The sequence below is a fragment of the Passer domesticus genome, chromosome 2, assembly GCF_036417665.1.
Source record: "Passer domesticus isolate bPasDom1 chromosome 2, bPasDom1.hap1, whole genome shotgun sequence".
In the NCBI taxonomy this organism is placed as follows: Eukaryota; Metazoa; Chordata; class Aves; order Passeriformes; family Passeridae; genus Passer; species Passer domesticus.
The window spans coordinates 112312476-112326300 of record NC_087475.1 but is presented as its reverse complement, the minus strand read 5'-3'; the positions used below and the strand labels follow the sequence as shown (position 1 = coordinate 112326300).

The 13825-nt window shown below is 59.7% G+C and overlaps 1 protein-coding gene across 7 annotated transcripts in view; it reads right to left on the bottom strand.

Annotated features, from left to right (window-relative positions):
* ARAP1 (ArfGAP with RhoGAP domain, ankyrin repeat and PH domain 1) overlaps positions 1-13825 on the bottom strand; it is a 35325-nt gene that overhangs the window by 2272 nt on the left and 19228 nt on the right. For 6 of the 7 annotated variants that reach the window (XM_064410803.1, XM_064410808.1, XM_064410806.1 and 3 more), the window contains 24 exons: positions 13545-13665; positions 13224-13429; positions 12770-12876; positions 12493-12692; positions 12311-12396; positions 11013-11195; positions 9869-10043; positions 8723-8857; positions 8325-8460; positions 7707-7809; positions 7424-7619; positions 7048-7093; positions 6684-6847; positions 6168-6380; positions 5159-5264; positions 4793-4940; positions 4499-4582; positions 4272-4340; positions 3993-4110; positions 3029-3142; positions 2484-2626; positions 1767-1799; positions 824-906; positions 307-357 (listed from right to left, as the gene is read on the bottom strand). In XM_064410803.1, coding sequence (XP_064266873.1) covers positions 307-357; positions 824-906; positions 1767-1799; positions 2484-2626; positions 3029-3142; positions 3993-4110; positions 4272-4340; positions 4499-4582; positions 4793-4940; positions 5159-5264; positions 6168-6380; positions 6684-6847; positions 7048-7093; positions 7424-7619; positions 7707-7809; positions 8325-8460; positions 8723-8857; positions 9869-10043; positions 11013-11195; positions 12311-12396; positions 12493-12692; positions 12770-12876; positions 13224-13429; positions 13545-13665 — 3020 coding nt within the window. The remainder of the gene's footprint in view (positions 1-306; positions 358-823; positions 907-1766; positions 1800-2483; positions 2627-3028; positions 3143-3992; positions 4111-4271; positions 4341-4498; positions 4583-4792; positions 4941-5158; positions 5265-6167; positions 6381-6683; positions 6848-7047; positions 7094-7423; positions 7620-7706; positions 7810-8324; positions 8461-8722; positions 8858-9868; positions 10044-11012; positions 11196-12310; positions 12397-12492; positions 12693-12769; positions 12877-13223; positions 13430-13544; positions 13666-13825) is intronic. The other variant, XM_064410807.1, reaches the window with a different exon arrangement.

Here is a 13825-nt window from a genome sequence, read left to right as displayed (position 1 = left end):
GCTCCAGAGACCTCAGCTGCTGCTGTGCATGAGACCCCAGGGGACTGAAGGGGACAGCCACAGGGGTTCCTCAGGGGGAACCTGCATGGGGCCATGAGTGCTCAGCCAGGCTGTCTCCACACATATAATGCCCCTGCCAGTGTCAGGAGGGTGCAACTGGATATCTTCAAGGTCATTTCCCATCCAAATGCTTTCACGATTTCTGTGATTCCCCATCTCCCCCTGCCATGGCAAAGGCTCCAGAGAGCTGCCATGTGTCTGTCTGTCCCAGGGAGAACCTCAGTATCCCGTGTCGCCTTCCCTCACCATTGCTGCTTCTCGTGCTTCTCGTTCTCGTAGAATACTGTAAAACCCCAGCTGGAAGAGAAGTGAAAACATGAACCCCAACAGCCCACACAGCTGTCCTCTGCTGGACAAGTACCCCAGCAAAGCCCCCTCATCCCTTCCAACCCCCATCTCTGCAAACCCCCCACTGTCCCTGCAACTGCCCATTCCAGCCCCACAAACCCTCCCCCAGTTCTGCAAATCCCCTCAGCCGCACAAACACACCCCGGGACAGTGCCAGGAATAAGGCTCAGGAGAAAGACAGGGCAGGGACAGCGCCGAATACAGGGCTGGGGATAGTGCTGGGGACAGCCCTGTCCCTGCTGGTCGGAGCGGGCTGCAGAAGCATGCTACAGGGCTGCTCTGACACCTGGTGGCAGGAGGCCTGGCCAGCAGGGGACGGGTCCAGCAGTCAAAACTGTCCCTGTCCTTTTCCCTGTCCCCATCTCCACTCCTATCCTCGTCCTTCGGCACCTCAGGCCACCCCTTTGCTGCTCACCACGTCGGGGGTCGAAGCTTCTTTTTAACGCCCAGGTAGACCTTCAGGTTTCGGACAGGCCACTCCTTCTCTGGCTTGTGACTCTGGGGGAACAGGGAGCCAACACTACGTTGGTGGCTGCCAGACCCATCCCCACCCATCACAGTCCCCACCGTCGCTGGGATAAGAGTCCACCCCCCAGCAGGGAGGAAAAGCTGTGGTGATGTGGTGACAGGGAGGAGGGTGAAGGCCAGCATGGAGCAGAGCACGTGTCTGTCACCCATGGCTAGGGCCACAGGTAGCAGGAAAGGGACACAGGTGGCCTGTCCCCCCTAGACAGTGCCAGTTGCCTTCTGAGCTGGAACCAGCACTTGCACATTGTGACAGGGTCTCGAGAGTCTGGCAGTGGACATTCCCCAAGGGATCCCACCTCATACCCCTCCTCAGCATCATGGCCACAGCCATGGCAGTGGTGGACCTGGACCCACTCTGGCCAGAGCACATTCCTAAGCATCCCACTGCCATCGTGGCACAGCATGAGGACCCTTCCAGTGCTGGCTGTGCCTTGCCATGACCCAGAAGCAGGTGCCACACTGGGGACCCATCCATGTTCCCATTCAAGCAGCATTGACTTACAAGAGCCCGATCCAATGCCTGCGGGATGGGGAAGCAGCTCAGCCCATCCCTATCCTCTCTGGTCCCTTCCCCAGACCCAGCTCTGGCTGCCTGGAGTGAAAGGCAGCGGGATCCACAGGCCAGAAGGGCCAAATGGGGAGAGCTGGTAGCACCAGGGACAGTTCCAGTGATTGGCTGGATCCAGTGTGATCCAGCACATGTGTGCTGCAGGATTGGATTTGAGACTGACCCTGGAATGGATCTGAGGTCAATCCTGGGCACACTTGTAAGGGCAGAGGGCACGGGAGCCCCTGCACCCCAGCTGAGCCCCGTTCCCCTCCCTACTCACGCTCTCCAAGGGGGGGCTCCGCTGCCTCAGGCTCTGTTCAACAGAGGAGAAGGGTTAACACAGGGGTGGGGACCCCTCCCTGCAGCCCCTCTGTGCCCACGGGCAGGGCACAGGGATGGATGGTAATCTGCTAGGCTGCAGTGTCACATCAAGGCAACCAGGAACTGGGGGGCACAGAGGGGCTGTCACTGCACAGCCACTATGCCAGCATGTCCCCCCTCAGCCCTGGCACTGACAGGAGCTCTGGGATCTGCTCCAGGTCAGGGTGACAGCATCTCAGGGGCCAGTTCTGGCACTGCCCACACTGCCCATGGCTGCCTGCACTGCCTGTGCCATGGCAACCCCATTGCTGCCTGCACTGCCTGAGAGATGTCAGCCCACACGAGTCCCTGTCCTCAGGGAATCCCCAGAAAGTCACAGTGTGGCAGGGCAAGGTGGGGAAGTGTGGGGAAGGGCCAGGGAAGGGAAAGACAAGGGAAGGAGATGGGGAAGGAGATGGAGATGAGAAGGAGAAGGAGAAGAGAAGGAGAAGGAGAAGGAGAAGGAGAAGGAGAAGGAGAAGGAGAAGGAGAAGGAGAAGGAGAAGGAGAAGGAGAAGGAGAAGGAGAAGGAGAAGGAGAAGGAGAAGGAGAAGGAGAAGGAGAAGGAGAAGGAGAAGGAGAAGGAGAAGGAGAAGGAGAAGGAGAAGGAGAAGGAGGAGAAGGAGGCAGGGCTCACCCGCACTTCTTTGTAGAGGCGCAGCCAGGACTGGTTGAGGATGAAGTAGCGATCATGGAAGCCAGTGCTCAGCCCAAGCCCCAGCAGGTTCCTCTCCTCCCGGAATTTCATCATGCCATGCTTGCAGTCACCCACTCTGCTGGCTGGAGGCATATGCCTGAGTGGCTCCAGCCTCCCAGGGGGCGCAGGACCCCCAAGGAGGGCACAGCTAGACCCTCACCCCGTGCAACAGGAGCCCTCCAGCTGCTGCAGAGTCCTGACATTGCCCCTCAACTCCCAGGCCAGGCAGGACCAGCTTCCCTATTGCCCTGGGCACAGCATTTGGCCATGACACCATATCAGGAGACTCCAAGTCACATGCTAACTGGGCTGGTGCCTACTTGGATCTCATCCCATCCTTTTCCCCATTCCCAACCCCTTCTCCGTCCCCTCCCCTCCACTCTGCATCCCCATCAGTGTTCAATCTTCATCCCATCCCATCCCATCCCATCTCGTCCCATCCCCTTCCTTCTCTCCCTGCCCAGACCATGGCCCCTGCCTCTCACCAAGGTAGATGAGCATGTTCTCCATGGACATCTGCTTCTTCACCACCAGGTAACTCTCTGTCCCCAGGCAGTGCAGGATGGGCAGAACTTTCTCCGAGTAATGCAAGGGCCGCTCTGTAAGTCAGGGGACAGTCAGGTCTCAGCAAGTGCACCTAGGGCCAGCTCCCATCTAGAGAGTGTCACACTTGTGTCCGGAGGGTCTGACATGGTCTTGCCACTAAACTATGTTCCCAAGTGTCACACCTACAGGTTTTGTCAATTATTCAAGGACGTTCCACCACTGCCCTGGGCAGCCTGTGCCAGGGCTGGATAACTTTTTAGTTAAAGGAATTTTCTCAAATATCCAGCCTAAACCTCCCCTGGCATAACTTGAGGCCATTTCCTTTTGTCTTGTTACCTAGAAAAGACTGATTCCCCACCCATTGGCAGCAGGAACTCAAGTCACCAGCAGGCAGGACCAGGCTCCCATCCTGTTTCTGTTATCTCTCCCTTGCTGCTGCCAATGGCCAACACAGGGCTGCTCACTTTGGTGGCCAGAGAACCTGGACACCTCCCCCCATCAAAGCTTCAAAGGCACTTGAACTCCTAAGGATGCAGACAGATGCCATGGCCCAAACTTCAGCCCATCTGCAGTACTCAGCCATGTGCAAGCTGGATGAGGTAAGCAGCTGTCCTCCCCTGAGCACCTGGAGCCCATCCCAGACTTCTCCATGGTGCAATCACAAGGGGAGATTTTTCATACCCATCCCTATATCCAATCCCATTTCCATCTGCATCTCTATTCCCAGACCCATCCTTACTCCATCTGCATCACCATGTCCATTGTCGTTTCCATCCTTATCCCCACTTCATTCCCATCTCTAACTTCATCCCCACCTGCATCCCCATCTCCACCTCTAACATCATCCCCATCTCCATCTCCATCTCTCTACTCCTCATCACACCCTCATGCCCCTGCACCAACCTGCCTCTTCCCTCTCATTCACTTCGAAGCAGCTCCAGTAGTCCTTCTCCTTCATGACAATTTTCCGCCGGTCCAGGATCTCAAAGGTGAGCTCCTCAGCCGTCATCGTGGCTGGGATCTGACAGGGAGGGGGCAAGAATCCATCAGGCAGAGCCCAGGGCCCTTCCATCCTCACACCACAGATGTCCAGCTCAGTGTGAGTCCCCACACCACCACAGAGGCTTGGACACACAATGAAGGGACCCCTGTCCTCTCTTCACCCTCTGCCCAACTACTCACCTTGACATGCTGCTCTGTCTCTGTCTTCTTCTCCTCCAGGTAGACAGTACAGATGAAGTCCCCAGCTTGCTGGAGGGCAACAGCAAACGGCTTCAACCTGCAGCTTCCCATGTGTGGGTGAAATCCCCCCCACCAGTGTGGACATCCCTTGCCCAGGGCATGTCCAAGAGATGCTACAGTAGATACTGAGGGCCCCAGGAGAAGACGTCCCCATGTCCAGGACCCACCTGTGTTCCGCTGGATGATGCCTCCCGCATCTTCATGATGGCTGTGATTTCATCCTGCTGCTTCTTCATCTCTTGGTCATTGACCTGCCAGGGAAGAGAAGCCATCAGGGTTGACCAGACAATTCTGGCTCCAGGCTTCTGGTTTCCAAGGTTTGAAAACACATGGTCCTCTCTCCCCTTGTCTCCAAAGCAAGGACAGCTCTGTCTACAGACAGAGCAGACCTGATTTCCTTTTCCTTCCACCTCTCCCTGCCCTGTGAATGTCTGCACCTTGGGACCCAGGGGTGAACCTACATTAAAGATCTCCACGTAGTGACTGATGAGGTCCTCCACCACACGTCCTGCCTTGTAGTCCTTCCCATCCGTCTGGAAGAGCGTGGGCCCAAAGACAATGGCCAGGTTGTGTGTGTTCATCTGGTTCTCCCCAGAGAAGCACTGGACCCTGTGGGAAACTCTGTCAAGATTCCTGCCCCAGAGTCCTCCCCGGACCCCTCCCTTCAACCCCCATGCAGGACACGATGCTTGGCATCAGGCACAGCTTGACCCCAAACTCCTTTCCTTGCTGGGGACATGAGCAAAAGGATGAGGGCTCTCCCACACCCCAGAGCCCCCAAGCACCCCACAGGGGAGAGGCTGATGCCCAGCGGGTCGATGCCATACCTGAAGAGGTGATTGATGAGCGCCTTCAGGGTGGCCCGGTTCACTGGAGGGAGGGCAGCCAGGAGCCGCCGGTACTCGCCAACCTTTGCCCCCTCATCCTCCAGCGCTGCCAGAGGGAGAGAGTGAACATGGAGGAGCACAAAGTGGAGATTAATACTCAGAGCCACACCATCCTCTCTACACACGTCACTTCCCCTCTCCTGTCCCAACGTGGGGATGGAGCATCCCAAGTCCATGAGGCCAGAGAACATCCCAGGTCTGCAGAGCCAGAGCATGCCGGAGCTGAAGCATCCCAGAATCGTGAGACCAGAGTAACCCAGCATCATTGCCTGGAGCATCCCAGCATCATGGAGCAAAAGCACTCCAGTTCCACGTGGCCAGACTGTCCCAGCTCCGTGGGGCTGGAGCACCCTAGCTGAATGGGGAGGAGCATCTCAGCTCCATGGGGCTGGAACCTGCCAGTTCCAAGGTGCCAGAGCATCCTAGGCCTGGAGAATACCAGGTTCGTGGCGATTTATGCTTTATAGGGCTGAATCATCCCAGACCTGTGAGGCCAGGGCACCCTGACTCCATGAGGCTACAGCACCCCAGCTCTGCAGGGCTAGATCACCCCAGCTTCATGGGGCCAGAGCACCCCAGTGCACAGAGCTGAGCATCACAAGGCTGTAGCATCCCAGCTCTCTGAAGCCAGAGCATCCCAGCTCCATAGCTTGTGTCTGTTTTTCTGCTGGGTGCATCTATCCCAAGTGTCCAGTGAGCAGATCCAGAAGGGAAGGGGGATCTGGCTGTCTCCCCTGGCTCAGCCCCACCCTTGCCAGAGCATGAGTCTGTAGAGGGGCAGCATGAACACACTCCAGTCCCCACCCACCACCACGTGAGACCCCAGCACAGGGGAACATGTGGAGCCCAGACATGTTTCCCCAACCCAAGAAGGGGACAAACTGGCTGCAGAGAACTGGGTGACCCACGCCCCTCCTCCTGCCACCCCCAAGCAGCCCCCAGGGCTCACCCGTTGCCCACAGCCAGTGCGGGGCCCACTGCCGAGTGAAGAGCCCATCCCCAAGGTCACGGAAGAAGCGTTTGAGGGTGTTGGCAACATCGTCCACCTGGTGCTCGCCCTCTTTCAGGCAGACACAGCGTGCATCCCGCTGCAGCACCTCTAGAAGGCTGGTGGTCTTGGAGTTCTGCCCGCTCTTGCGGTAGATTCCCTCAGACGTCAGCCCTGTGATGGAACCAGTGGGAATGAGACCCCATCTGCAGGAGACAGACCCCACTCCTGGCCCATCAGCTCTCCATCAAACACTGCCAGGTGCCACAGAGCATCCCACCCTGCAGGTGCTCCTGTGACTGGAGACAAAGCCCTGCTAGAGACAGAGCCCTCCCACAGAGCTGGAGCAGATGTTCAGGGAGGGAGGGAATCACGTATCACAAGCATGTAGGGCCCTCAGCCTGCCACACCACACCAGTGGGGCGGCCTGAACGCCACGCTGTGGTCCCTGCCAGCCTCCCAGGGCTCGATCCATACCGCACTGAGTGATGTAGTCGATGCAGCGGTCCACCAGCAGTGGGACGTCCGACTCCGTCAGCTGCTGCTCCGACAAGGTGTCCCCCGAGCTGCTCGCGGCCTTCTGGATGGCATGGACCCAGCCCAGGAAATCTAGCTTCCGCTCCCCTTGGATGTACAGCGTCCTGCCAGCACGCCTAGGCTCAGCACGTGGTCCCCCACACCTCACTGCATGCCTGCAACCCCCAGGAAGGCTGGCCCTGGGGGCCTGCAGGTGAGCCCAACTCAATTTTGGGGGTCTACAGTCATGGCAGGGAGGGTAAAGACACTCCAGAACAAGGAGGGGTATTTGGCTGGGGGGGAGGCTTTTCCCCCACCTTCTTACCTCCGCCTCTCCACCAACACCAGAACCTCGTGGTCCCCCTGGATGGCTGGAAAGGAAGGCAGGGAGCCCATCACCTACAGGAACACGGGGTGGTGATACAACTCCCCTAGACCCACATGCTGTGGAAGGCTCTGCCAACAGGTCTGGCTCCAGTCCAAATGGGACAAGCAGAGACGGGGAAGCGGATGGAGAGGGGGAAGAGGATGGAGAGGAAAAAGAGCAGCTGCATTCCCTGTCTTTCAAGGGACCCTGAGCTCCACAGGAGCGATATCCACCAGACTCCCACCAAAAGCTAGGCGCACCCTAGAGCAGGATTTGGGGGACACGCCCTCCCCCTGAGCCAGAAGGGTCCTGCCAGCAGGGCAGAGGTACTCACAGAGCTCCTGCAGCTTGCGCAGCTGGAGAGGCTCCTGCCGACGGCCATCCTCAGAGCAGACATGGAGAGTGGAGCCGACCAGGGCAAACCAGCCCTCCTGGGCACGCTCCAGGGTGAGACCCCCTTTGTAATGCAGTCGGCCAAGCCGCTCAAAGTCTAGTGCCAGCAGCTCCTCGGCACAGGGGTGGACAAAGGACTGAGCCAGGGAGGAGAGGAATCCATTAGCACCACTGCGTCCGGTTGCCCCCAGCACACAGGGCCACCCCAGGCCCCTGCACCCCACCTTGGCAATAGACTTGATCCACTCTCGAGCAGAGTCAGGGCTCTCCAGCCCAAAGAGGTAGAGTCGATCTGCCTCGGTGTACACCTCAAACGTGCTCTCGATCCTTCAGGAGGGAGGAAAAGCAGAGCCTGGGTACCCACGGGTGTGGGATAGAGCTGGGTGGGCAATAGGGTGTTCCAGGGGTGGGAGCATCCTGCTGCATGGCTGCTGATGGCTCTGCCAATGGCTGATCAGCCAATGGCTGATCTAATGTGGGATCCCCCCACCATGGCCCCAGGCACTCCAGCATCCCTGTGCTGCCAGACGCGTTCCAACAGAGACACAGGGACTGCACAGGGGCCACAAAATGGTTACAGGGGAGCTGGACTGCGGCTCCAAAGGGATTACAAAGCAGAGGCAAAGAGGTCGCAAAGGTGTTACAGAAGTATTGGAAAGATGCTGCAAAGGAGCTGCAAACAATTTATACAGAATCCTTGCAAAGCCATCGGTTCAGGGGCCCTTGGTGGGGTTGGGGACTATAGTCCCCTCGTGACACCCCTCATGGGGGCCACTGCAGCTGTGCCAGGCCATGCTGGAATGGAGAGGCTGTTGGGGCACTCCAGGGGAGTGCAGCCTTACCCATGGGCATGGAGTGGGTTGTTCACCAGGCAGACAATTTCCTCCACCCTGATCTCGCCGTTGGGCACAGTGTTACGGTCGTTCTCATAGTAGCTGAGCACGCCGTCCTGCAGCGTGCACCACCGCCTGCTGAACTCTGCACGGCACAGGAGAGCACTCAGCAGCCTCCCTGAGCTCTGGCCCGCCCCACGGCACCCACCAAGCCAGCCTGAGCACTCCAGCAGTGCCCACTGGGTGCCCATCTGATGTGACCACCCACCGAACCAGGCTACCGAGTAGTGCTGCACTTCCCCACCACCTTTTCAATGCCTGAGAGAACAGGGGAGGGTGCAATTTCCCCTCACAGGGGAAATTGCTATCAATCTCCCAGCTCCCTTTTCCCTGTCTCACAAATGTACCTTCTGGGCCCTTCCGCTCACTGATGGGCTTGACCATGGAGGGGGTCTTGTAGAGGAAGCCATTGTGGGTAATGGAGGGCAGGTGCACGGAGTAGGGCTTCTCCTCACTGCACACCATCTCCAGGCGTGGCGGCTCTGCAAGCAGGGAGATCACTCTGTCATGGGGAGCTGCCCTCCTCCCCCAGCCCCACAAGGCAGCTGGGTCCCCCCCATCTCAGCACAAGGAGCATCTCACAGGCTGCAGCCCGAGCTCCCACCACAGCACAGCTGGAGTGCAAGGAACAATGCTGGTATCCAAATCTAGGGCGGCCTGGGAGTCATTCCACATCCTGAGTCCTCCGCAAAGCCGTTCCCTAAGCATGGAGCTGGGACTGGATGTGAACAATGTGAGCCCAAGCTTTGGATTTCTCTGGCTCACTGGGGTGGCCTGGGAGGCCTCGCAGCTCTCCCAGACACCTTTAGTGCTGACACGTCAGGAAGAGCTGGGCCAGCCCCAGACCTGGGCAAATTCCAACTTCCGCAGGAATGCAGGACAGACTTGGCTGCCAAGGCAAGGAGGGAGGTGACAGCTCTGGCAGGTGCTGGCCAGCCCCCCACACCTCTGTTCCACCTGCCCAAGTGTTCCTGCCCACTTGCCCAACACCTATATTAGGGTGCAGATCCCATGGGCACTGTCAGCCCTTCTGGAGTCAAGTACAGGGGCTGGAGTGCACATCCAGCAGAATGGGACTGGTCATTAGGGGGCCAGCCCTCCTGCCCCAGGGACGTGTTGGAGGTGGGGGCTGCCCATCTGACAAAGGAATGTCCCTTGAAGCTGCCTGGAATGCAGTGTGGGAATTCTCTCTCCTATCCCTTCTGGTACCTGCCTGCATCCCCAGCTGGGCTCCAGACCTGTGTTCCCAGCTGGGATCGAGCTCCCAGGGGTGCAGGGGTTCCCCAAAGCCTCTCTTCCCTCTCTCAGGGTACACAGACCCTGGACAGTGCCAGCAGATGGAGAGCCTCCTGCCAGGAAGCTGCAGGGCAGCACAGAGAGCTGGGACCAGCTCCAAACATAGCTGTGTCCCCCAGAACACCCCAGCAGCAACTCCAGGAATGTTGTCAGTGGGTGTGAGCTCATGGTGGAGCTTCAAGGGGGTCAGCTCTTACCTGAGGTTTTGTTGTGGAGCAGGAACTCCATCTGCAGCCGCTGCCCACTTCTCTCAGCCAGGGCCAGGGGCGTTGGGCACTGGGGGTCCCCAGTGTCACAGGTCACCGATGCCCCACAGAAGAGCAGAGCCTGCGTCTCTGCCAGGTCACTGGTGGTGACGGCCGCACACAGAGCCTGCAGCAGAGCCGGGAGGCCAGTGGTGAAGCAGATGGCTCCAACCGAGGAGGAGGAGGAGGAGGAGGAGACCCCCCCGGCAAAAGGAGCCGGGCGAGTTCAGCGAGCTGCCGGACCCCCGGCCGCCTCCCGGCCGCCTCCCAGCCGCCTGGTCAGAACAAAGGAGGCTCAAACTGGGAGAAAAAGTTTGGAGCCGGCAGCGAATCCCTCCCTTAAGGAGCCGGGGTGAAGTCATACGGCAGCGGGGCGGGCCGGCCAAGCCAGAGTAGGAAAACAAACAAGCCCACATGCGAATTCCCTCGGCTGCCTGGGCCCCCCATGCACCCCCACCGCTTGTAAAAACACTGGAAAAGCCACAGCAGGGGCAAAGCCATGGCAGAGCAGGAGGTGAAGATCAGCAGCCAGAGTGCCAGGATGGCATTCCATGTGTCGTGTTCCTTGTGTGACCGCTCTAGTCTGGCACCCTGCCAACAGCCGGCACTGGGAATGAGTGCCATGGGTGGTGATTAGGAGTGCTGGCCAGGTACTCCTGGGGAGGGATATCAAACTGCCTCAACTGGGGTGTGCCCCAGCACCAGCCCCCCTAAGACCCATCCAGCGCAGAGCTTGAGCCCAAAACAATTTCCAGGCGAGGGAGAGGTAAACCTGGAGCCCCCAACCCTGGGGCTGCCTGGCTGTGGTAGGGAGATCCCATCTCGGACAAGGCTCTCCATCCTGGTCATGAAGCTGGTTACACCCAATGGCAGGGATGTTACCCTGTCCTCACAGCTGGCTCAGGTTCCTGGAGACCCCAGACTTTGGCCTGGGGTGCACAGTGAGGACACAGCGTGTGCAATGGGGGCTGGGGGGATACAGGCAGGGAGGTATGGTGGGCAGTCTGCTTGGACACAGACTTCACTCCCCAAAGAGCCTCAGGACCCCAGCTCAGGCAAACCCCCAGGAGGGTGCCCATCGCAGGGGGCCACTGACCCTGTCCAGCTCCTCCTGGTTGCCGAAGAGCGGGTGGTACTGACGGTACTTGCCCTCCCGGTATTTGGCGATGAGGAAGCGCCTCCTCTCCTGGCTGCCACTGGTGGGGCTGATGGCCTCGCTGGGAGGCACATTTGCAGCCCAAAACTGGTTGGCCATTGCGTTGCCAAACTGCTGGAAGAGCTGTGGAAACAATGACAAGGAGACGCCAGTGTGACCACACTGCTGGGGCATGTGGGGGGCTTTGCAGGGGGGCAGGGTGCTGCGCTGGAGGAAGAGTGGGGTGCAGGAAGAGCATGGATGGGGAGTGGGGAGTGGGGCTGGGCAGGGTGCAGGTGCACCCACCCACTGCAGGCACGCAGCATCTGACAGCCCCCATGGCCGCCAGCTCCCCTTCCTGCCCCGGAGAGCCACATCTGGAAAGCAGCACCCAGCTGTGGGAGGTGGGGTGGTGCTCGGTACCCTCGGGGACAGATTCAAAGTGCTTTTGGTGGCCCTTTGCCATGCCGCTAGCCACAGCTGAGCAGTGCCATTAGGGGATTTCTCAGGCAGACACACATCTCCTCAATGCCCTCGGGACACTGCCAGCACCCCGCAGCTCTTAGGGCTGCAATGGGTGCATCGAGGGAGGAGAAGGGGCGGTGCGAGCTCGGGCCCTGGGGCTGCCGGGGTGGATTCAGGCAGGGTTCCCAGAGAGGGGAGGGGAAAGGGAGCAGCCGCGGGCAGCAGCTGGAAGCGTTTGGGAGCTCGGGGAGCAGGCAGCGCTGGAGGCGGGGGCTGCGCGGGTGGGACGCCAAGGAGGAATGCAGGATGTGAGCAGGACAGATGGGAAGAACGGAGCCAGGCAGGCTCTGCCGGCGGGAAATGGCTGCCAGGTTAGGTCTTGAAACGAATCCCAGCTGCCCCCGCCCACCCATTCCCGGCCCTGGCTGCGCCGCCACATTCCTGCGCGCCGGCGGCCATTCCGCTCCGGGGGCTGCCCTGCCCTCGGCCCTGCTCCAGCCCACAGCCACTCCAGCCCTCCACAGCCACGGACAAGGAGACACCGGCTGTCTGTGGCCTTACCGGCGTGCTGAACTGGCTGCCAGGGCTCCACAGGGACAGAGTGAAAAGGCTGCCGAGGGTCCTCTCCCCAGCCAAGCCACACCACGGTGTCCCCCCAAAGGCCTGGAATCAGCCTGGAGGAGCCCTGCCGTGCTCCAGCACCCCCCAGCCCACAGCCAGCAGCTCCATAATGCAGCAGGAACAGGGTGTTGCCCCCCAAAAAAGGGCTTTTTGGGACTGGTCTGTGCCACTACCTTGATCAGCTCCTCAGTCCACACCTTCCTGTCCATCTTCAAGCTCCGGACTTTGGTGATGCCAGGGCCCAGCCCCCGGTGTTCCCCTGCCGGCGAGATGAGCCATTAGGGACCCATTCGGGGGTGGGAAAGGTCTGGGGGTCCCCAGGGATCCCTATTTGTGCCCCTCTGGATACGGGTACCTGCACATCTCTTGCAGATGACAACACAGAGGTTGATGGAGGCCCAGTCGGGTTTAGGGGAGCCGCAGTCGGCACAGAAGCGGTTGGACTCCACCGCCCAGATCCTCTCGGCCACCTCCGAGTTGGAGAGTGCCTCAGTGATGGACTGCTGCATGGCCTCCACCCACTCCTCCTTCTCCTGCTCCGAGTCAGCAGAGAAGCTGCCAGGAGGGATGGGGGTGAGATATGGCTCGGGGTGGGCAGCACCCTCAGCACCCCCTCCCCACCCTGGGCTCACCTGAAGATCCTGTATGGTGTGGTGAGGTCAAAGCCCCGGCGATCCACCTCCTTGACGTTCCCCACATTCATCGCGATGTAGGTGATGCCAATCCCCAGCCGATAGTCCTGGTGGGGGAGGGTGGGCAAGGGATGAAGTGGGGGATGGATAATGGGATCCAGTGCCTGGGAGCTGGGGTAACTCTGTCCCTTCACTGCCCAGCTCTCATTCTGGGTGTTCCTAGGGCACCACAGACTCTGGAAGCAGCTACAGTGGATGTCATGCTCCTGGGAGATCCCAAGGCTCAGAGCCAGCAGAGAGGGAGGGCTCAGAGGGCTGCAGCCTGTGGCTTCTGTGCTGTCCCTATTTGAGGGATGGTGGCAGGCTGGGTGCCCTGGCTCACTGCTGCTCTGCTCAGGCTGGGAGTGCAAAGGGAAGGGGTCCCCGTTGTGCCACAGCCCCCCCAGCAACCCACCTCCGCATTCTTGTAAAGGAACACTTTGTCCCCAGCCACCACCACAAAGAGCTTGTGCTTAAAGCCCCGCAGCTCCAGGAAGCCACTCTTATCGGCCGGCTCAGTGGCACTGTCAGCAGCTAAGGACATGGATGTCCTCGCTCCAGCTTTGCTCTTCCGCTCCTCTGCAGTCTGCTGCAGGGTCCGTATCCACTCATTGCGGTCTGCTGTGGGGCCAAAGGCGAGACAGGTCAGGATCAGTCTGAGCCCAGGAGCCAATGGGACTCATCCCTTGGGCTGGGAAGGGAGAGGAGCTGGGGAGCAGGGAGCCCTGTCACTCACCATCATTCTCAGCCCGGAACACAAAGTTGCGGTTGTTGGTGACAACCTCGAATTTCTGGTCCCCAACGCTGGAGACGCGGGAGATGGAGGAGACGGGAATGAGCCGCTTGGAGTAGATATCCTGGGTCAGGGAGTGGGAGACACGCTGCTCATGTCTGTGGCCTCGGGGAAACGGGGCGGTTAGTGCCCCAGGCTCCCAGTGCTCCAGCTCCAATGGCCAGGAGGCTCTGAGCCTCCCACATCCCATCCCCCAGCCACGGCTGCTCCCTGGGATACTGACC